The sequence below is a fragment of the Schistocerca piceifrons genome, chromosome 9 (assembly GCF_021461385.2).
Source record: "Schistocerca piceifrons isolate TAMUIC-IGC-003096 chromosome 9, iqSchPice1.1, whole genome shotgun sequence".
NCBI classification, from domain to species: Eukaryota; Metazoa; Arthropoda; class Insecta; order Orthoptera; family Acrididae; genus Schistocerca; species Schistocerca piceifrons.
The window spans coordinates 179,986,713-180,011,840 of NC_060146.1; the positions used below are offsets into that span (position 1 = coordinate 179,986,713).

The following is a 25,128-nucleotide window of genomic DNA, read 5'->3' on the forward strand; positions in this document are numbered from 1 at the left end:
TCTACTTCGGATGTCTGGAGGTGCTACGCCCAAGAGAGAACAGATTTTGTTAACCGCGGTTGCCCGCGGGCAGCCTGTCACAGCACTTCCTGTTTCATTTAGGGCAATATTTACCTGTTTAGTACGTCTGGAGTTCTGCCACATATGTGATGCATATTCTGCAGCGGAGAAGCACAAAGAAAGGGCAGATGTGCGGAGGACATCCGGATGTCCTCTCCAGTTGTTGCGTGTTAGTTTTCGAATAATGTTGTTCCTAGCATAGTTTCATTTTTGTATCTGTGCCGTGTGTATTGAAGGTGACGCAGCGGTCCAAATTTACTCCCAGATATTTTGGAGTGCCGTAGTGTGTTAGTTGTTGACCTCTCCAGATTATGCTCAGTTTCGTCCTGGTCTCTATGTTCCGTAAATGTAACGCCTTTCAAGGGTTTGGCCTCAGGTAATCACTATCATAATAGTCATATAGTGGCTTAAGACCTGTAGTTAGTTTTTCTTCCACCTCGGAGGTCACAATAGCTTAAATTTTTCCACACTGCTATCATTACCCTACGTATTAGTAAATAAATGAATAAAGAAATTGTGTAAAAAGTAAGCAATGGCAGTAAATGTTTTCTCAGCTACAAAGATGGAAGAGTAAGGTAAACATCCAACTGATTCGCTATATGTTCAAGAAAGTTTCACCAGCTGATTATGCAAGGGGGCTTAATTAAAAAGAAATGACTAATATTAATGAATTAATGCAATAATTTTACTAGCTGTGTGACCGGTTACGAATTCTCGTAACCGGTTGGCTCTGACTACTATTAGCAGGCAATCTGACTGCATAAAATAAAAATAAAGAATGACAAGGAATTTCCATTAACACAATTGATTAATTAAGTCCCCTGCAACTATAAAAGCTACTACACAACAAATCACAAGTGTAACTGTTCTGTGTGTGGTAGTGTGACTCAACGTACATGTATCTGGCTCGGTTCTTTCTCAATACGACAAAATATTTTAAACACCATTTACAATGAACTAATTGAAAAACCAGAAATACTATAATTGCTCATAGAAGCCGGAATCACATGTCTAATAAATGAACACGAGCCAGATGGTTTGTTGACTGTACCTGTGAGTTAGAGGAATTGTTATTAACGAAGATTGTAATACCTTTTTACCTCATTATATATTGTCGAAAATATTCCATTACACAAACATCATAAATCAAAAGCCCAGTCCTTTCTCAAATATATTCTGACAATTGCATCTTCTTCCATCTATACATTACACCAGCCGAACAGTACATTTCAGTCAACACTCAGATCGTCTACTCTCTCGCCCAACAGAACAAGGACTGCCCTCGACATCCTCTGAACTACTGCAGCACCCAGTGGAGGTGGCGGAATAATTGTAGAATTTTAGAACATGTTTTTTGCTCGAGTATCATGTCGTTTTTGGAAACCCAGAATCTACTATGTAGGAATCAACATGGATTCTGGAAACAGCGATCGTGTGAGACCCAACTCGCTTTATTTGTTCATGAGACCCAGAAAATATTAGATACAGGCTCCCAGGTAGATGCTATTTTTCTTGACTTCCGGAAGGCGTTCGATACAGTTTCGCACTGTCGCCCGATAAACAAAGTAAGAGGCCTACGGAATATCAGACCAGCTGTGTGGCTGGATTGAAGAGTTTTTAGCAAATAGAACACAGCATATTGTTATCAATGGGGAGACGTCTACAGACGTTAAAGTAACCTCTGGCGTGCCACAGGGAAGTGTTATGGGACCATTGCTTTTCACAATATATATAAATGACCTGGTAGATAGTGTCGGAAGTTCCATGCGGCTTTTCGCGGATGTTGATGTAGTATACAGAGAAGTTGCAGCATTAGAAAATTGCAGCGAAATGCAGGAAGATCTGCAGCGGATAGGCACTTGGTGCAGGGAGTGGCAACTGACCCTTAACATAGACAAATGTAAGGTATTGCGAATACATAGAAAGAAGGATCCTTTATTGTATGAGTATATGATAGCGGAACAAACACTGGTAGGAGTTACTTCTGTAAAATATCTGGGAATATGCGTGCGGAACGATTTGAAGTGGAATGATCACATAAAATTAATTGTTGGTAAGGCGGATACCAGTTTGAGATTCATTGGGAGAGTGCTTAGAAAATGTAGTCCATCAACAAAGGAGGTAGCTTACAAAACACTCCTTCGACCTATACTTGACTATTGCTCATCAGTGTGGGATCGGAACCAGATCGGTTTGACGGAGGTGATAGAGAAGATCCAAAGAAGAGCGGCGCGTTTCCTCACAGGGTTATTTGGTAACCGTGATAGCGTTACGGAGATGTTTAATAAACTCAAGTGGCAGACTCTGCAAGAGAGACGCTCTGCATCGCGGTGTAGCTTGCTCGCCAGGTTTCGAGAGGGTGCGTTTCTGGATGAGGTATGGAATATATTGCTTCCCCCTACTTATACCTCCCGATGAGATCACGAATGTAAAATTAGAGAGATTAGAGCGCGCAAGGAGGCTTTCAGACAGTCGTTCTTCCCGCGAACCATACGCGACTGGAACAGGAAAGGGAGGTAATGACAGTGGCACGTAAAGTGCCCTCCGCCACACACCGTTGGGTGGCTTGCGGAGTATAAATGTAGATGTAGATGTAGAATAATCTTTGGCGCAATCTCTGGCGCTGTGGCGCGGTGTAGCCACCTTTCAATTAACACTCACCGAGATCACGAAACTGTTCCATGGAAGTGTGATAGAACAACTCCTGTTCTACCCACACCTAAATCCGTCGGATAGCTTGGACAGTAATCTGAGACTGTTCGCTGAAGATGCTATTGCGTACTGACTTTGACAAAATTTTTATTTCTTGCGATGCATGATAGTTCCTAAAAATATGAATAAATGTAATTTAATGCAGATGGGTATGAGAAACATTCGTGGTATAAACGTGGGTGAACATAAGTTAATGCATATAAATAGGAGAACCATTATTGTAATTTAGTATACACTGTTAATGGCACGCTCACTGACACATTCACGTAAATTAAATATCTAGGCATACCGTTGCAAAGCGATATGAAATGGAACGAGCACGTAAGGTTCACTGCCAGAAATGCTACTTGGCGTACTGTGGTAAGCTTCAGTGTGCGTATGGGGCACGGCAGAATGTCGTGTTATTGGATTCCGTTTCTCTAAGCACACAAATTGCTTAGTAGAATTGAGATTTTGCTTTCCTAGACAACTATTGCAGAGAGATGAGGAGTCATCTATAAATGTACTAATTTTGGATTTGGCGTACTGTACACATTTCTTCAAGGAACTTTCACGAGCTTCTCCATTGTCCCGTCGTTGTTCAGTCGAATTGTTTGCCATAATTCCATTTCATTATGATTTACTAATACATTTAATATTACTATTTTTACGTCTTTTCAAAAAGGGTCTCCATAACTGGATAAATACACTCGTGGAAATGGAAAAAAGAACACATTGACACCGGTGTGTCAGACCCACCACACTTGCTCCGGACACTGCGAGAGGGCTGTACAAGCAATGATCACACGCACGGCACAGCGGACACACCAGGAACCGCGGTGTTGGCCGTCGAATGGCGCTAGCTGCGCAGCATTTGTGCACCGCCGCCGTCAGCGTCAGCCAGTTTGCCGTGGCATACGGAGCTCCATCGCAGTCTTTAACACTGGTAGCATGCCGCGACAGCGTGGACGTGAACCGTATGTGCAGTTGACGGACTTTGAGCGAGGGCGTATAGTGGGCATGCGGGAGGCCGGGTGGACGTACCGTCGAATTGCTCAACACGTGGGGCGTGAGGTCTCCACAGTACATCGATGTTGTCGCCAGTGGTCGGCGGAAGGTGCACGTGCCCGTCGACCTGGGACCGGACCGCAGCGACGCACGGATGCACGCCAAGACCGTAGGATCCTACGCAGTGCCGTAGGGGACCGCACCGCCACTTCCCAGCAAATTAGGGACACTGTTGCTCCTGGGGTATCGGCGAGGACCATTCGCAACCGTCTCCATGAAGCTGGGCTACGGTCCCGCACACCGTTAGGCCGTCTTCCGCTCACGCCCCAACATCGTGCAGCCCGCCTCCAGTGGTGTCGCGACAGGCGTGAATGGTGGGACGAATGGAGACGTGTCGTCTTCAGCGATGAGAGTCGCTTCTGCCTTGGTGCCAATGATGGTCGTATGCGTGTTTGGCGCCGTGCTGGTGAGCGCCACAATCAGGACTGCATACGACCGAGGCACACAGGGCCAACACCCGGCATCATGGTGTGGGGAGCGATCTCCTACACTGGCCGTACACCACTGGTGATCGTCGAGAGGACACTGAATAGTGCACGGTACATCCAAACCGTCATCGAACCCATCGTTCTACCATTCCTAGACCGGCAAGGGAACTTGCTGTTCCAACAGGACAATGCACGTCCGCATGTATCCCGTGCCACCCAACGTGCTCTAGAAGGTGTAAGTCAACTACCCTGGCCAGCAAGATCTCCGGATCTGTCCCCCATTGAGCATGTTTGGGACTGGATGAAGCGTCGTCTCACACGGTCTGCACGTCCAGGACGAGCGCTGGTCCAACTGAGGCGCCAGGTGGAAATGGCATGGCAAGCCGTTCCACAGGACTACATCCAGCATCTCTACGATCGTCTCCATGGGAGAATAGCAGCCTGCATTGCTGCGAAAGGTGGATATACACTGTACTAGTGCCGACATTGTGCATGCTCTGTTGCCTGTGTCTATGTGCCTGTGGTTCTGTAGGTGTGATCATGTGATGTATCTGACCCCAGGAATGTGTCAATAAAGTTTCCCCTTCCTGGGACAATGAATTCACGGTGTTCTTATTTCAATTTCCAGGAGTGTAATTACTTCATTGATTATAGCTTCACATAAAAATGTGCTGTGTGTTAAATTACTACTATTTTGTGCTATTCTGTTCGTGTTATAGGTGTATACTAACATTATGACATTAATTCTTTTTCTTAATCAATTTAAAAGTTTCCACACGTCAGTATGCACAAACATATATTTTAGTAGCTTGCAACTTGTGGTTGTTTTCAACATACAGCAAGGTCAAGTCAGCCTTTCTCAAAGTGTCTTCTTCTGATATACCTTGCTAATTTATGACCCTTCTCATTCACTAGATGCTTTTCTGAGCTTGTTCGGAAGCCGGAACTGAGACAGGCTCAGTACATGTACTGCCCTGTGTCCAACTAGTTCATGTGAGCAGAGGAAAAGTTAATTAATGCAGATTCCTTAATAGTTCACTTTCAATCCTCTATTACTATGCTTCCTCAAAGCAAAATCTGTAAGTTTCTTTTCTTGTGACCGCCAATGCAATGCTTGAACTACAAGACACACTTATCAAAAGAAGCGGAGTGAAAACCAGAAAGAAAGAAAAAATAACACTCGCAACATTAAACCTGGGAATTTTGTTTAATGACTCCCTGTGCTGTTACTACCAGAGGAATTTTCTAAAATTTGCCAAATAGCACTACACTTAAAATATAGACATAAATCAGTATAAAATTTAAAACCATGTCTTTTTAGGGAACGCAACGACTCCAGCAATCAAGTTCAGCCACTACCTGATATGTTTCGTAAGAAAGTGGTGTATGCCGCAGATGGCAATTGTAGAGCAGACATGCCACTAGTTAAAATTAAAAATGAGCGTGTTATCTGTGGAAACGTAATAATAACAACAGCTGGAAGAAGGGAGTGGAAATACAAACAAATATGCGTTATGTAGATTTTGATACTTTTGTGAAGATTTCAGTGTTTGGCATGTTTTTACTGTGTGTGTCGTATTGTATTTCACAATAATGTTCCATAATAATTAGTACGATGCGATGCGTAATGGGCATTTATTATGCATGTATTTTATAAGGAAAAATAACAGCCTAAAGAAATGGTAATACGTAATTTATTAATTTCACTAAAAATATATTTAATCATTAATCTGTACTTGTCTTTCTCGAGCAAAGCACATGAAACGTAACATAAAATGTACAATAATAGGTTAAAATTTTTTAGAAAAGCAGTAAATTACTCTTTTTTAGCGCACTGAACAACACATCCTTCATATTCCACTGCTTCGACAATTATTGTATGGAAACCATCATCTCTTTGATGTGAAATTTTTCTTTCTTGCCGTATTTACATTCACAAACATTTTCAGAGCGATAATATCTCGTACAGAGTTTGGATTATGGCAAAAGTACGTGAAAGAAATCAGCCTTCAGTTCTACAGATACGATTGTCAAAAATAACAGTATTTTGCTAACACTTTCGCAGATTGTCATTGAAGCTTCTTTATTATTTAAGAGTATTTCTTTCTAGACAAATCTTACGATGGCTTTTATATTGTGATCTTAGAAAAGTATCTGCAGAAATTTATTAGATACCATTAGTACTGTCTATCTTTCTTTCTACCAATTCTGAAGTAGTTCCAGAAAAATGTTTCAACAATTGGCTTGAAACGGAAAATTTTGTGAAAGGGGACGAGAGTAATAAAACATATCGGCAAACTTTTTTTTTCACCTGAGCCATTTGATAACGAGGCGCTATCGATTTTTAAATTCCCTCTGCATTTACAACCTAAAACAAAAACACTAGGAATTTACCGAATGAAATCGGTACTGCAGAAACATTTTTGTATGGGCTTAACAATAATTATTCTCCAATACAATGCATATCTTGTCTTAAAGGAGTTTTAGCGTCTGTAGTAAATTGAGAAAAAGCTATGAAACATCAACTCCTATTTTGCATAATAATCGGACGTAATGCATAGAAGTGGATGTCATAACAGCATAAAAAAACATTTGACAGTTGTTTAGAGGAATCTCAATCTATTTGAAAGTATATAAAGTTGAATACTTCACTTTCTATATTGAACTTCTAACATGAGTGTACCTCTTAATGAGTAGATTATGACTGCATTTTTAAATCTGTTAAATAATTATATGAAATACTGAAAATCGAATTTTTGTTACTCCTGGAAGTTGTTGAGATAGGCAGCGTGTAACTGAGAAATAGCACTGTGTACAGCTTTAGTCATTTAGTAATACAGGTCCCTGAGCAACCTCCCAAATTTTGCCAGTGTAGTTAGAGTGTTGTATACAGATGCAACTGTAAACACAAAGCTCAAACATCGCCCAATATTAAAACCGCACTCATCAAATTGATATTGGTAATTCACATGTGTGATAATACAAGAGGTAAATGTGTTAAAATCCATGCATTAGGTATAAATAGGAAAAATTGTATAACCACATTATGATAGGCCATCGGGCGTGACCACCCATCACATGACTTTGATATGGGTTGAAATATTAACATGGCAAAGGTAAAGGGCATGCACTGTTTATATTATCTATGGTCTAAGTTACAGTCAACACGTAACAGGTGAGAAGTGTGGCTCCAGCGATGGATACATTAAGCACTGCAACTTCGTAGATGTGCACACACAGAATTTTGTAGTCGCAGAACTGACTTGGTTCAACTCAGTTTTCAACAGCGATGTGTTGCAGATAAAGGGTAGAGACGGAAACTTGCACCGGTCTCCACTTCGCTTCTCACACGCGCTGTCTTGCCTAAGTGCGTCCCTGGCTGCGTTCGCAGAGTGTCTGGCACAAGCTGGACACCACCAGCAGGACGTACACATTCAGCACTGAAATGAGGCAAGCGTGAGATCACATCAGCTACCAATGAACATAAATACAGGTTGTTTCAAGGAGATTTAACCACACTATGTATTCTACATCAGTAAACATCGAAATTTGGAGCAAATTGTAACCCGCAGGACTATGAACAATCAGCCTCGTGGCCCCCTGAAAACCATCAATTCGACACTAAATTAGTTAGTTAACGATTATTTTTTCACATCACGTCCTTCAAATCTGCACCGCACGCTTAACGGTGCCATGGATGTCTTACATCAAGCCATGGAATGAACAGTCTAATGACTACAGTATCAATACACTTTACTGAATTGAATTTGCTTGCCGCGTTCTTATGTTTGTGTGTGATGGAGAATCTCAGGGACTGCTGTAGAGATTTTGATACAGGTTTCACTAACGCACTGATTCACAACGAAGGGTTGTGTATGCAGATTCGTCAGAAACAGCCTGAAAAGCTTGTAAGGGTGCTGCAAGGTACGTTGTGGTGAGAAATAATTGTTAAGAAAAAAAATTCGATACGTTAAAACGTTTCCGTGTTCAAATGTTCAAATGTATGTGAAATCTTATGGAACTTAACCGCTTAGGTCATCAGTCCCTAAGCTTACACACTACTTAACCTAAATTATCCCACCAGCTTGGTAGTGAAGGATCTTGTGTGTAATATTGAAACATTATCAAATAACGTAGTTCATGAAATAAGTTCGTGGCTTGTGGAAAATAATGTGATGCTAAATCACAGTAAGACTCAGATTTTACAGTTTCTAACTCGCAATTCAACAAGAACTGATATTTTGATCAGACAGAATGGGCATATCATAAGCGAGACGGAACAGTTCAAGTTCCTAGGCGTTCGGATAGATAGTAAGCTGTTGTGGAAAACCCATGTCCAGGATCTTGATCAGAAACTAAATGCTGCTTTATTTACCATTAGAACAGTATCTGAAATAAGTAACAGTTCAACACGAAAAGTAGTCTACTTCGCATATTTTCATACGCTTATGTCATATGGTATTATTTTTTGGGGTAATTCTTATGATTCAAAAAGGGTATTTTTTGCTCAAAAACCGGGTGTTCGAGCTATATGTGGTGTAAGTTCGAGAAGCTCTTGTCGACCCCTATTCAATAGTCTGGGAATTCTGACATTGCCGTCACAGTATATATTTTCTTTAATGTCGTTTGTTGTTAGCAATATTAGCTTATTCCCAAGAGTTAGCAGTTTTCAGTCAGTTAATACTAGGCAGAAATCAAATCTGCATGTGGAATGCACTTCCCAGACTCTTGTGCAGAAAGGAGTGCACTATTCTGCTGCATCCATTTTCAATAAGCTACCACAAGAACTCAAAAATCTTAGCAGTAGCCCAAACGCTTTTAAGTCTAAACTGAAGAGTTTCCTCATGGCTCACTCCATCTATTCTGTCGAGGAGCTCCTGGAAGAGCTGAAAAATTAAGCAAATTCCAGTGTTACATTGTTGATTTTCTTTATTTAAACTTGCTAATTGTCGCCTGAATACGTTTCTTGCATTTCATTTTATCTGTTTCTACTATCGTGTTATAATGTCATGTATTGACTCGTTCCATGACCATGGAGACTTCTCCTTAATTTGGTCCCACGGAACAAGAAATAAATAAATAAATAAATCCCAAGGACAAACACACACACACACACACACACACACACACAAACACCCATGCCCGAGGGGCAGTGCCTTAGACCGCTCGGCCAATCCCTCGCGGCGTTTCCGAGTTAATTAGAATCGAAGTTAGCCAATCAGACCACTGCGCGAGAAAATTCAAGCGTCCCACCATATACAACTAATGACAGTTGTTCTGATAGCGCAGATGATAGTGCACGAGACTGCGCAACCTTTGGGTCGGTTCGACACTTACTACTGCCCGACGTCCAGTTTTTGTATCACGCCCATCTTCGGTTTTAGGAAACCAAACGAAGAACACGTTTGCAGACACCACCCCTGGCGGGCCGTTTGAATTTCCGCGCACAGCGGCCTAATTGAATATGGACAGGTACCAACAGACAACTGAACACATTCCTAGAACATCTAAATTCACAACACAAAGACATACAATTCACCATGGTGCTAGGTGACAAATCCATTAACTTTTTAGTCCTTTACATAGATATCACCACAAATACACATACTTTCAAAATTTACAGCAAACCCACAACAACAGACACAGTAATACCCTCATTTTCACAACACCCAATAACACACAAACATGCAGCCTTCCATTCCATGGTACATAGCCTCACATCCATACCAATGTCAAAACCGAATTTCCAAACAGAAGTAGACACCATTAAATGTATTCCATATAGCAATTGATATAACCCCGAATTAGCTGACAAAGAAACAAAGAAAGAAAATCTTGCCCTACATTTATGCCCTCTCTACAATAACAACTACACCAAAAACCAACTGGTGTACTATTCTATATCTAGGTAAGCCGTCAGACAAACTGGCCAAAACACTGAAATCCCAAAACTATAAAACATCATTTTATGTAAGAGGTACTGCAGTTAATCTCCTATTCAACAGCAAGGACAAAACAGATAAATTAAGCAACAGTGGGGTCTACAAAATAACCCGCACTGACTGCAATAAACTGTACATTGCTCAAACGGACCGGGCCCCAGCAACAAGGCTGACTGAACATGAACGTAGCTGGAGATTAAATAAATCAGACTCTACCTCTGCTGAACATGTCCTCAAAGAAGGACACAAATATCTAACACACACAGAAGTGCTACATATCGCCAACAAAGGCAGAAAACTCAGCGTACTAGAAGCACTTGAAATTAGCAAGCACTTAGCTCTAAATCCCCAGTTGGTCCTAAATGACCAATTGCAACTGAGCACATCACCACTCTCAAACTTTACACAATACAGTAGACCTGCTACTAACCACAAAGTGTCCCAATAGTAAACAAATTCACACCCCAGTATAATGTAATATCCCTTATGTATTTACATCCCTAACTGTAACTCAACTGTAACAATGTAATATTTGGTATATATTAATGCACAGTTTTCTAATAACAAAATGTAACCCCCAAAACAAAACATTGCTGTTGTACAACCAACAATTAATGTCCAGTACAACTGTTTACAACAAATACCAAAAATTGTAATTTTGTTATAATGTGTATTCTAAACAGTTCCAATTATTATCATACATGGTACTGACAAACCATAAAACATGATTTATTATGTTAAATAACTGTTTTACAGAAGAAAAGTCGAAAGACCCGTTTGACAATTCCAAAGACAATACCACAACTAAAGATAGTATGTAAGTGCGTTATATCTTAGTACAGAATGCTTGGTTCTTAAGAACACAAGCTCCTTGTAAATAATAGCCAGTAGTTATCTGAAGATGGCCTAATAAGCCGAAAACTAGTTCATACAAATAAAAATCAGTAGAACAAAAAACCGCCTAACTGTTATTCTACCCTCAATAATTGAATAACCTCGATGCTAACTCGGAAACGGTGCAACTTATGTAAGTTTTTTCTTAATAGTTATTTCTCACCATAACCTACCTTGCAACACCCTTACAAGCTTTTCAGACAGTTCGTGACTACCCTGTATAAATTATTATCGCTACGCCAGACAATTTCTCCAGCTGTAAAAGCTGTCAGGCCAGGACAGGTCATTGAAGTGGACCGAGAGTAAACTGAACGAAGACGAAAGTAATCAGGAGCAGCAGATACGAAACTTGCGGTGACCTTAACATCAAAATTGGGGGCTATGAAGTAAATGAAATCAAACAATTCTGTTGCCTTGTAAGCTAAATAACACGTGATGACGAAGCAGTGAGGACATGAGAAGCAGACTAGGAATGGACAAGGGGAAACTCTTGGCCACAAGTTGTCCTTTAGTGTTACACATCAGCCTTAATTTGAGGAAGAAATTTCTGTAAAGGTACGTCTGGAGCACAGCACTGTACGGAAGTGAATCATGGACAAAGGGAATCCTGGAAAAGAACAAAAAAGAATGGAAGCATTTCAGGCGTGGTGCCGCAGGAGGAAATTGAAAATTAAGAGGAATGATAAGGAGTGAGAAGGATCTCTGCAAAATAGGTGAGGAGAGGAACATCTATGGTACTACAAGGAGATGTAGAGAGTAGAAACTGTTAGGAAAAGGCAGATATTCGAGAATATCAATCAAATAATTGAAGATGATCGATGAAGAGGTTGATACTGGAGATGATGACGTGGTAGGCTGTATCTAAGTAGTCGGAATAGTGCTGGAAAAGAGTGGTTCTAGACGACTCGGACATTGTTTTTGTTTGGTCTGATGAATGAGAGCGAGAAATTTCTGCACCGTTCGACTATACACATTCTGACAAAAAGAGTGAAACACCCAGAAAAGGACAAGGAAACAGAAAGAAACTTAATGGGTTGAGAACATGTGTGATGTTATGTGATTAGAGTATAGTCAAAGTTACAAAGAACTTGGCAGTTATACTACTCCTAATGAAAAGTGTATAGTTTTTTGTCTATTTTGGAACCAATTTGTCTTCATGCGCAACAGATTTCACCAACGATATTCGCCGAGAAAACCTTCATCCCTGTACTGAGAACAAATTTGGAGAACCAGTGTTAAGACACATTAATGAACTGGTCCGCAGCCTCTGTTGTTCGTGTCGCTTGAGGACAAAATAAAGGCGATTAGGCTTCGTGCAGACGCTCACGGCTAGTCATTTTTCTCTCTGTTTCCAAGTGAAACACGAAGAGGGATGACTATAAATGGTACAAACTACGCTATGCCATGCACTGTACAGTGGTTGCGGATTACCTACGAGGCACGTTCAGAAAGTAAGTGTACTGTCATCATTACGGGCTATGTTTCTTTTTTGTTTCTTGTTGTTTGAGGGTTGGCAACACTGAGTGGTCGAGGAGTATTCCTTCTCAAGTGCACGAATGGCAGGAACACGGTACTACGTAAACTCACGATGTAGTGTCCAGCTGCGTGAAAGCTGTCGATAAGAAATACTAAGTGCGAGCTACGTTCTGTGATCAGCTTTCAACTCGTGGAAGGAATAGCACCTACCGAAATTTTTTCACGAATCAAAACAGTTTACGGCTAAAGTGTTACAAACACAAAGAGTATATTTAAGTGGTGTAGGGATTTTAATGAAGGCAGAACAAATTTTCATCGCATCAGAGGAGTGGAAGACCTTCCATTTTGATTGATGAGTTTGTGCAAAGAGTGGAGAAAACTGTTCCTAAAGACAACCGGTTGATAGTTAATGAAATTTCTGCGATGTTCCCGCTCACTCTTACACGAAACACTCACAGAAACGTTGGGATACCGGACACGGTGCGCAAGATGGTCCCGAAACAGCTGACAGAGCAGTACAAGAAAAATTGGACCAGTAGCGTCCGTGAATTTCTTGAACGACTTGAACTGGAAGGTGGGGGTTTTCTGAGCTCTGTTGTGACTGGAGATGAAAACGAGAGTGGCTCATTACATGGTTGAGACAAAAAGACAGTCATCTCAGTGGCGTCACACTAATTCTCCGTCCTCCAGAAAATTCAAAACCACCATTTCGGACAAAAAAAAGTCGTGGGCCTCATTGTTTTGGGGCCGAAAAAGCGTAATTTCTGCCTCAGTATGAGACCATCAGTGGACAATCACATTGTAAGACCCTAAAAAATCTCAAGAGCAGAGGAATGCTGTGGAGGGGAGTGTATTTTTTACACAACGGCCGTCCTCACAGTCTTAGCCACCAGCGCGTACCTGGACTCATTTCGTTGGAATATTTGGAAAGACTCTCCCTATTCCCCGGACTTGGCGCCTTCAGATTATCATCTTTTCACTTCCCTGAAGGCACATATAAGTGAAATTAAATTTACAGCCGAAAGAGGTTCTTATGTTGGGGAAGAACATGGCGGCAGAACTCTTTGAGGAGGGTATAAAGAAGGTTTTGCCATGGCTCTGAGCGGGATGGCGATTATGTGGAAACCTAGTCAACAAGTGTATCAACAATATCTCGCAATTGTTCTTCAGATACATGTTTTCTAAAAAGATAAAAAAAATCTAGTACACTTACTTTGTGAATATGCCTCATATGTAGTTGATTTACAATACGAAGTAACTGGTCACGTGTACACTACGGCTACGCCACTCCAAAAGTTCTCCCGGTAAATCCAAGTGGTCCATTTGCACTCCATGAACTTGAGTTTGTGTGTGTTCGTCCGTATTTACATCAATCTGTCACGTTATTCTCGCTCTTAGTCGACACAGACCATACCACCGTACAAAAATAAATATAGGTACTTACTAAGGCAAATGTAGACTGCACCAACCACAGGATAGTGGGATATCTCGACAGCATGAAAAAATCGCGCACATGCGATAACGCTCACAATAGTCATCGTTATGATGACTAGGCTTTGCACAACCATCCACGGTAGGAGCAGAACTGGCTTACTCTGAAATACAAAGCAAACAAAAAACATGTCTTAAGTACACTATGGGTTTAGAACTACTTAGTTAGTAGAATACTTCTAATGACTTGCATTTTAAGGGTCTGTATCAGTGTTATGTAGCACTCAGTATTAATTATCAGCAAATTGATTACAAACATTGACGCCATATGGAGGTTTGGCTAAAATCATTCTTCCCACGCACAGGTTGGCTAGGAAGAGATTGTCGTACCCTCCGCCACACGCCGAAGGTAGCTTGCGGACCATAAGTGTAGAATAGAAGGCCATATTAACGGCCCGAAGCCTTCCGTTCACTTAATTCCCCCCCCCCCCCCCCCCCTGTATTAGGCACACTGCCAAGTAATATGGTTCTCTTCACAAGGACACAAATCCAAATTGCAGTAGTGTCATTCGATTCGCCTCTGGCTAATGATGCACGAAAGTCAAGTAAACTTTATTTTGGGTCCAAAAAAGGAGTGATCTTTGTGTATTCCATGGCGCCGCGAACATCACTATCGTTTGAGGTGTGCGGTAAAATAAATCTGCAATTGGTCTTTAACCATTTAGAGTCAGTTGTCCTCTCCCTCTGTTTCTGTGGGAGGCCTCATGAAATAGAACAGTTATGAACTAGCAACCCTAATTTAGTGTATCAGTAGCTCCAGATGTTGTTAACGTCCTATGCTTTGCCCAGTTTCTGCTAAAAATCACATATTTCTGGAATTCGATATATTTACCTCACTCGCTCCAAAGAAGAGAAGCGTAGCACTCACTGCCTGGGTAATGCCAAACACAAGGCATACGATAAGCTGCGTCTTCGTAACTGAAACAGTAATAGGAAAAATAATGATTAGAACTTTCAGAAGTTACCTGTTAATCCTCGTATAAAATACACAAAGTTTCGTCTTGATCGCCAAAATTCTTTACTGGCCAATCACCGCACGTTCCGCGCTTACGGTTAGCCCCATCATGAGATCAACATACATCCATACAAAGTACTTCATCACGTGTTACATTTAGTACCCCCATCTGCCCCATTATCAACATAAATAGGGATGATAGTATCACATGCACTGTGTGGTGATGATGATTTCTGAGCACGATGGGACTTAACATCTAGGTCCCCTAAAACTTAGAACTACTTAAACCTAACTAACCTAACGACATCACACACATCCATGCCCGATGCGCCTAGAACCGCTCGGCCACCACGGCCGGCAGTGTGTGAAGAGTCGCTTAATATCCCCATGTTTAGATCTGGTGACGGGGATAACCTAAAATGCGTAACGTATGGTGATGGATCAGTATTGAACTTTGGTGATCATAGGAAAAAGAGGCTACCATTAGTGCCATACAACGGCCTCATATGTCTTTTAAGACAATATACTCGAAAAGGGAAAAACACTAGTGGATTCACAAATTTACATTTCACTCCTGCTATCAGCTGACCATTCCCCATGCAAACCAACAGATTCAATAAATTTGTTGACATGGTAATAAACTGCTTTCTTGCACGTTTCAACGTATAATCTCATCAATACGAATATTTAATTCATTTTCCACGAGAAATCCAGAACTACGTCTCTACCATATTGCATGTAGGGCATCTACTGCATACAGTTCATATGTAATGCCTTGTAAATGTCAACACCATTTCCAATATATAATTCAATTTCCTTTTTTTATTTTGTCAGGCCTAATATGATATTCCTCTTACAGCAGATGGTCTAAATTATTGTCTCGTCCATTACTTCTATCAAAATCTTTTTGCAGAATACATTTTACACTAGAAATTATGTATATTATGTTGCAGGCCTTACAGCGCTTAAATTATTGCTGACATTCCTTGTATATGTCTATTGTAGCGAAGTTATCTCCTGAAAGCGAAATTTGAGTGGATACGTTTGTTGATTCACAAATCGATGGTTTCCAATAGATCAATCTTTTTTTTATCGTGTCTCTTCTTTCACTTTCGAATCATTACTCACAATTAGCAGCAACGGGAATTTCCGACTTTCCTCTAAGGTGCATAGTAACAACTTTCCTCAATGCTAATATTGTACAGATGCTTGGTACGTGGTACCACTTACGGATACCAACCCTCAGGCGTCGCAAAATTGGAAACGAAATTGCAAGTTTCCGTTAGACGCCGATAGTGGTCATACAGAATCTGGTGGACCCAATGGTGCGCACCCACTGGCCACATCTGCAATGGCTCCCTACTGCACGATTTGTTACCGCCATGCGGATAAGATGCCTGTCATCTCGACTGCTAGTGATACGAGGCCGTTGGGATCCAGCACGGCGTTCCGTATTACCCTCCTGGACCCACCGATTTCATATTCTGCTAACAGTCATTGGATCTCGACCAACGCGAGGAGCAGTGTCGCGATACGATAAACCGCAATCGCGATAGGCTACAATCCGACATTTATCAAAGTCGGAAACATGATGGTACGCATTTCTCCTCCTTACACGAGGCATCACAACAACGTTTCACCAGGCAACGCCGGTCAACTGCTGTTTGTTATGAGAAATCGGTTGGAAACTTTCCTCCTGTCAGCACGTTGTAGGTGTCGCCACCGGCGCCAGCTTTGTGTGAATGCTCTGAAAAGCTAATCATTTGCATATCACAGCATCTTCTTCCTGTCGGTTAAATGTCGCATCTGTAACACGTCATCTTCGTGGTGTAGCAATTTTAATGGCCAGTAGCGTCTATAGTGACAATGTAAGTAATACTGACTGTGAACTAATAAAGTTTATACTGGCAATACTTGTACTAGTGTTGGTGCTGCCATTAGTAGTGATAATATAATGATAGTAAATATAACAATAATGATAGTGGCATATAAAAAAATTCATAAGTTAACTAAATAGATGTTTTCTGGTATCGCTAGTTCTGGGGAAAGGAAACTTAAGGAGACTGTACAATCTAAGAATATTGGGATATGGGGAAGATCTGCTTGGAAAGGAGGATGTACGAGGGTAACAATTGCGAACGAGGACAGTGGTAATCATAATTGTTGCTTTGTATTCGTAAACAGGGTGAGTCAGCTGCCCCTACCGCTGTCGTTTTATGCAACCTGCACTACGTCTGTATCAGGAATGGTATCTAGACTGGCGACAGTCATGCAATCGGTATAGTTCTCTCTCAGAGGTTTGGGCGACTGTTCACAAAAGGAATCATACAGCAAGAATACAAGTGAAGATTGGCGATGAGTTACATGGTATTTTTGCGCCAACAGACACCTTACTTCTGCCATATTTACCCTACTGCCTCCAATCTCTCTTCATGCAATTAGCGGTGTAGTCAGTATAGGTTTTTGATGTCTCTGTAAGTTCATTCTGTTTATATTACTTAATTGTTAGTAAATGGTTCAGAAACGTTGCCTTGTAAAGTGCGTTTTACCATCAGAAACAACGTAATTAACAGGAGATATCGAAATGGGAAGTATGGAAGTAACAACTTATCAGTATATAATCCAAAGAAAAGATTGATACCTGACTCGCCACAGTAATCTGCTGAAGTATTCTCGTAAACAAAATTTGTACGACAGGTGTAAGATGTCTTCTTGTATACCTACTCTACCAGTTACTCGGCGACATTCCAACAATGTGGTGCTCATCTCCAGAACAAACAGGTCAGCAATATTGTTCAGTCACGTCAGGTTGCATAAAACGAAATCGGTAGGGGCAGCTGAATCAGCCAGTGTATTGTGCGACTAGAAATGCGAATTTTGTGGCGCTCACCTTTCAACAGGCACAGCACTGTGCCCAGTTTGTTGCAGTAGCCGGAATCCTCGCTACTGAAATCCAATACAACAACTTGAAAATGCTCATCATGTGGGAACCTCCTACATTTGTCCATGGCGTTGCTGTAGTTCTCATGCAGACATATCGCTGCCATTCCTATCTCGAACACACTGGCGACCTAAAAAAAAAATACATTAAGTTAATTGTTTCCAGACTATGCTTCATGCAGTGTAATGACATTTTTTTCAGACACACATACATGGATGAACTATATTCACTTTTTTTGTTATCTTAAAACTGTTCAGACTGACAGCATGCGCGCCTACACCCACATACAAATATATAACTTACCAGATATATGACGGCAGTTATTTTGGTACCCGTCTTGAGGGAACAGCCACAGCAAGACTGTTTTAGGGCTGCCATTTCCACAAAACTGCGTTTTCCTTTTCGTCACAAGGTAGTTGGTCTGTAACTAAGTGATGGACAGTTACACGCTGTCCACATTCCAGGAAGAACATTTCAAAAGTAATTACCGAAAAAACTTATACAGGACCTTTCAAACATATGCAATGTTTAGAAATGCAGTAATTAAGTCGAAAGTGCATCTAAATACGATAAAGGATGACAGCCAAAAACAGTTGCAGGATAAAAATTTATTAAAATTCTTGTCCAAGGTTTCGGTACATATAAATATACCTTCATCAGAACTGCAACTGTTTTTGGCTGTCATCCTTCATCGTGAAGAATTTCAACAGTTGCTGTTGCAGCCATGTTTAAAATCTTGATTCATCTAAATAAAAATTCTTATTTTATTTTTAGCTGCATACACACTCATTTAAGTGTGGTTGAATAATATCATTCATTTGTCCACCTCCACTGTCTCGGCAGGCAGTTACTTGTTCTAAGACGTTCATGGTGACCCTTTCACCGACATCTCGTTGCTCGCACGTTGTATTTCTTTCTTAAGTTGTAGAAATGTAGACATTGGACTTCACCTAACACCGTGAAAAGAAGTTGCATAGAATAAGGTCACAAGATTTGGGAGGCAACTTTCAGCCGTCACAGAGTGAGATCACAAAGGGAGTTCTTCACGTAATAGGGTTATTGTCTTGCAGGTTGTGTGACACGTAACCCCGTCCTGCTAACCCAAATATTGGCTGTATCCACTTCATACAGAGCAGACCAGAAGTTGTTTTCTGCGAATACGATCAGTTTTTAATGCAAGGATTAACGATAGCAGCTTTAACTTCCATTTGAAGCGTATTTAAAATCATCGAAACCACAACTCAATACACTACGAAAACACAATACGTCATGTCACATCGTACACAACACAAAGCGCTCGATTATGGATTCAGATTTCTCGGGTTCGATCACCGGTCGGTTCTAGGATCTTCATCTATCACTTAGCACTTAATTCAACTCTGGTACCGTTTGCAAATGTGAAATATGCCGAGCTGCACTTGGTGCAAAGTCCATATAAACTGCAGATCCCCATGTACGTGGCTGGGCAATTTAGTTCAAAGGTCTGATGAAGGTAACGGCATAGCACTTACTACGGCACTGGAGTGTTCGAAACAACCGTGAGGATGATGGTAGCTTTACTTGATTTGTTAAAATCGCAGGATAGAATAATAAAAAATGGTTCAAAAGGCTCTGAATACTATGGGACTAAACATATGAGGTCATCAGTCTCGTAGAACTTAGAACTACTTGAACCTAACTAGCCTAAGTACATCACACATATCCATGCCCGAGGCAGGATCCGAACCTGCGACCGTAGCAGTTGCACGGTTCCGGACTGAAGGCCCTAGAACCGCTCGGCCACCGCCAACGGCATAGAATAACAGTTAGACATCGTTGTGTGAAACGACTTCCTCACATTATAGCAGAAATGTATCGTAGGTCGCTGAAACCACGAGGTGATCCAAGCGATTGGAAAAAAGTAATAATAAACAAAAATAAGATCAATAGTAAGTACACAACATTCAACTAACGAATCAAAAGCAGACTGCCAAAAGAACATTGCTACACACTGCGAAAAGTCCTTTTACATGTCAGAAAAATGTTTTCCCATATTACAGTTTCAAGCGTAAACAGGTAAAATAAAATCGTCAGCAGTGGGGTTCGAACGCTGGACCATTGATACGAAGACCGCGCGCAATACCAACTCACCCACGAGAGATTTATGAACCAATAACTGACAGACACGGTTTTCCTATGCTCTGTGGTTCTAGTGTTAATTTTAATTACCGTTTACGCATGTTCTGCTGGACAACATATAGCACGAACTAAATCGGTGTTTTAGTTGATACTCCATCGACATACAACGTTTGGCACCGATCTGACTGTCTGACATGTGGAGGTTTGGGTGTTCACGGATGACATGGTTCCCCTTTCCCTTTATGCGGCAAATATCTTCGATACTATGCCTCTCCAAACATGAGAACATTCTGGCAATCTTGGTTACGGACGTGCCCATTATACGAACACCAGCGGTCGAATGCACTGAGCTTCGACATAATGCACTCACCAGTACCCAGAACACATTTCTGCCCCCTGCCGGCCGAAGTGGCCGCGCGGTTCTGGCGCTGCAGTCTGGAACCGCGAGACCGCTACGGTCGCAGGTTCGAATCCCGCCTCGGGCATGGATGTGTGTGATGTCCTTAGGCTAGTTAGGTTTAACTAGTTCTAAGTTCTAGGAGACTAATGACCTCAGCAGTTGAGTCCCATAGTGCTCAGAGCCATTTCCCCACATTTCTGCCCACGGCTGACACTGGCAACCTATTTGGGACGTCGCAGAGATGCCGTTCGGAGTCAGATGCAACAGGACCGGCTAGCATCTGCGTTTATCTTGAAGGATGGACTTTTCGCAGTGTTCCCATACCTTTGTCCAGCCCCTCAAAGTGCCAGACTGAGATTAATCCGAATAGTGTACTTTTTACAAGCAAGTATTGGTCTGCAGAACAGTCGTTCCATCGACAAATGTTCGCAAAGTAGGTGCGAGAGCCTCCCGCAATTGATCATCAAATTCCTGTGGCAGACGCCACAAGAGAGGCGTTGCGCAACAGGGGGACGTTTACAAATTCAGAGCGCGTACTTTCTAACAAGGCAACCACCCCATCGCACCCCCCTCAGATTTAGTTAAAGTTGGCACGCTGGATAGGCCTTGAAAAACTAAACACAGATCAACCGAGAAAACAGGAAGAAGTTGTGTGGAACTATGACAAAAAAATAAGCAAAATATACAAACTGAGTAGTCCATGTGTAAGATATGCAACATCAAGGATAGTGTGAGCCCAGGAGCGCCGTGGTCCCGTGGTTAGCGTGAGCAGTTGCGGATGGAGAGGTCCTTGGTTCAAGTCTTCCCTCGAGTGAAAAGTTTACTTTCTTTATTTTCGCAAAGTTATGGTCTGTCCGTTCGTTCATTGACGTTTCTGTTCATCGTAATAAGTTTAGTGTCTGTGTTTTGCGACCGCAGCGCAAAACCGAGCGATTAGTAGACGAAAGGACGTGCCTCTCCTATGGGAACCGAAAACATTTGATCGCAAGGTCATAGGTCAACCGATTCCTCCACAGGAAAACGTATATTCTATACGTCACTGGTGACGGCATGTGCGTCACATGACAGGAATAAGTTGTTGAACCACCTAACTTGTATACTTGGCGAATGGGTAAAAAGACTCTTCTACCTTGACCGATTTAGGTTTTCTTGTGGATGTGATAATCACTCCCAAAAAAGTGATGAAAACATAAGAGTTTGTCACATAAACTGGAAATAAAAAATTAAACTTTTCATTCGAGGGAACTCTTGAGCCAAGAACCTCTCGTTCCGCAGCTGCTCACGCTAACCCCGGGACCACGGCGCTCCTGAGCTCAGATTCTGCTTTATGTTGCCTATCTTGCGCATGGACTACTCAGTTTGTATATTTTGCTTAATTTTTTCATAGTTCCACACAACTTCTTCCTGCTTTCTCGAATGATCTGTGTTCAGTTTTTCAAGGCCTATCCACTGTGCCACCTTATAACTAAATCTGAGTGGGGTGCGATCGGGAGGTTCTCTTGTAAGAAGAGACAGTCAACCTTTTACTTCCTCCAACGTGCGTCTCTTCCTATTCGGCCACCAATATAAAATCGGAGAAATTAAAGCTGATACGGAAGTTTAGCGTCTGCATTTTTTCCCACAGCACCATTCCGAATGGAACAGAAAGGCGGAGAAAAATTGCTAGCACCAGAAGTATCCTCGACCACACTACGAAAAGTGAAAGTGTTAGATGTAAAAGTGATGAGGCTAGAGCCTCCAGAGCAAGTACTCACCAGGATGTGTAGGCAGCCTCGCCGTTCTCCAGTCTATGGCGACGCCTCTTCTGGTCGCTGGCGCACGCCGCTGCTTCGACCACACCCAAGCTTGCTCGCGTTATCGACATTTCCTGCGCACCCTGTGACGTCACACAGCGACGCTCTGTCGCATTGGCTTCTGCGCGAGATCTTCCTTCTTTCTGTTCTTATCCTCTTTTTGCCTAGTTCTCCTAGACGATTAAACATGTCTCTATCGACGACCCATATGATCTGCGCATTGTTGCGTTTTTCATTATGACATTATCAAGGGATACCTTTCGTGACGTAACTCGACCCACCACAATATTTTTTTCTTATCTTTTTTTTTGTTTCCTCCTGCGTATTTTGTCAGATAATGAGAATGAGTTACGAATGAATAATCTACCGGGTTTTAGACACTGATCAGTTAGAACTTTATGACCACCTGCCTAATCGCCAGTATGTCCACCTTTGGCATGGATAACATTGGTGTCGCGTCGTGGCGTGGATGCAATGAGCCCTTGATAGGCCGCTAGAGTGAGTTGGCACCGTATGTGTACATACAAGCCAAATAATTCCATTGAATTTCGGGAAGGGGAACGATGAGCTCTGACGCTACTTTCCATCCCAGATCTGTTCCTCGAACTACTGTTTCTTGGCCTTGTGACGCATTATCTTACTGGAAAATGCCACTGCCATCAGGAAACATGGTCGTCATGAAGGGGTGTGTCAGTCTGCAACCAGAGCACGTTACTCCTTAGTCGTTATGACGCCTTGCACGAGCTCCACTAGACCCATACATGCCGACGTGAATGTTCCCCAGAGCATAACAGAGTCGCCATCAGCTTGTCTCTGTGGCGCAGTACATGTGTCGAGAAGCTGTATTCGCGCCTTCCCGTGGGTGTGATGCATGTATCGGGATTCATCAGACTGTGCAACTCTCTGCCACTGCGCCAGTGTCCAATGCCGATGGTCCCGTGCCATTTCAGTTGCAGCTGCCGATGTCGTGGTTTATTTATTATCGTATGCATCAATTACAGTAATACACATTTAGCAAAACAAAGAAATATATATAAAAATGAATATGTGAAATTATATATAGTACACAAGCTTTAAAACGGCTCAGACTACACTCGGATGTTGATCGACTCGATGCAGTGGAGTGCCTCGTGGGATGCTTGATGGAGCTTCTCGATGCCACCAGGGAAGCGCCTGATTGGACAGTCATTCACAATGTGGCTCATTGTTAGGGTGTCACAACAGTCACACACACTGTCACTTGAAAAGCCCCACTTGTGCATGTTGTATTTGCACCTACCCTCTTCGGTCCGATATCTGTTTAACAGCACCCACACCTCCCTTGGTTGGTGGAAGCCTGGAACTGGAACTGTTGGATTGTCTACAAGTTGGTAGTTTCGGGTTCTTGTAGCTTGCCACTCACGTTTCCACTCTGTGTCCTGGTCGAAACCTGTGGATGGCATTTGGACTCCCATTTCATATGCTGGTCTTCTAGATTTGAGGCGTTTCCTGGGCAGTGATAGCAAATCGTCATGACGAGGGATCGAGTTGTTTTCAGAAACTTGCTGACAGAAGTTGTAAAGAGCAGCCTTCCGACGGAGGTCTGGTGGACAGATGTTTGAAAGCACTGGTAGCCAGCAAGTAGGTGTAGACCGGACTGAACCACTAATTACTATCATAACTGAGTTCAGTTGGACGTCTACTTTCCTGCTCAGAGTATACAAGTGCAAGGGATGCTCCTCGGAGGACTGATGTCGTTGCTCCCCGTGTACTGCCTGCCAGCTTTCTCACAAGGTTCACTCGTGTTTGTATCGTCTTGGCCAAGTTGGAAAGGTGTTTTTTGTATGTTAAAGTTCTGCCCAGAGTGACTCCCAGGTATTTTGGGCTTTCGTTGTATCTGACTGTCCCAAGAGGGCCGAACTGTGGACTGATCCTTGCTGATGAAAGACGATTAGAGAGGTGGAACAGGCTTACCTCGATTTTAGAAACATTTGGTCTCAGTCTCCATGTCTCAAAATACTCATAAAGTTTAGTAAGGCTGTTCGTTAGATGTTCTTCACTCTGATATGAAATTGCCAGGTCATCTGCATATTGAAATTTTCGGCACGTCAGATGTGTAGAGGTTGAATAACAATGGAGCAAGAACAGAGCCCTGAGGTAATCCGTTACTGAGTACATGCCATCTGCTTTTCTCTTCTCCTTGATGTACTTTAAACCGCCTATTGCTTAAAATGTTAGTTAAGAGGTTGCCTAGAGATGTCGTGGTGTTAACATTGGTAAATGCATGGGTCATTGGCTGTGCAGGCCCAGCATTAGGAGTGTTTGGTGCACTGGCGGTTCAGACACACCTGTACTCTGCCCAGCATTAAAGTCTAATGTTAGTTCTGCCAATGTTGGCCACCTGACCGGTTTTACCAGTCTGCGCAGCCTATGGCGCCCGACATCTGTAATGAGGGACGGCCACCCAACCCCACGACGTCCACCATGTGTTGAAGACGCTCACCACAGCACTCCTCGAACGCCCGACAAATCGTGGAGTTTCCTAAACAGCTGTGCCGAGCCTCTGAGCCATCACAGACTGAACTCAGTCAAACTCAGAGAGACCGCACATCTTCCCCATTCTACACATTGACAGCACGCTCACTACATGCACCGTGCGTTGTTTGACTGGCAGTCATTCCACGCCAGGTGACGCTGCTATCTCCTGGATGGGTTGACATCGATAGTAGGTAGGTGGACATAATGTTCTGGCTCATTAGTGTAACTGAAGTGCAGCTAGTCATGGAGGTACAGTGTGTCCTGTAATTATCGTATAGCAACGAAACTAGGTAGATATGCTAATGTGTTAATCAGGAACCGATGCACGCTGAAAAAAAAGTTCCAATTTTGGCG

At 42.3% G+C, this 25,128-nt stretch overlaps 1 protein-coding gene across 1 annotated transcript; it reads right to left on the reverse strand.

Moving 5' to 3' along the window:
• Positions 1–13,953: 13,953 nt before the first annotated feature.
• LOC124716831 lies at positions 13,954–22,241 on the reverse strand. The gene is made up of 5 exons (XM_047243385.1): positions 22,219–22,241; positions 18,250–18,373; positions 17,896–18,076; positions 14,883–14,968; positions 13,954–14,154 (listed from the first exon to the last, which is right to left on the reverse strand). The coding sequence occupies exons 2-5, from the start codon at positions 18,322–18,324 to the stop codon at positions 13,954–13,956; spliced, it is 543 nt and encodes a 180-aa protein (XP_047099341.1). The 5' UTR covers positions 18,325–18,373; positions 22,219–22,241.
• Positions 22,242–25,128: the final 2,887 nt, after the last annotated feature.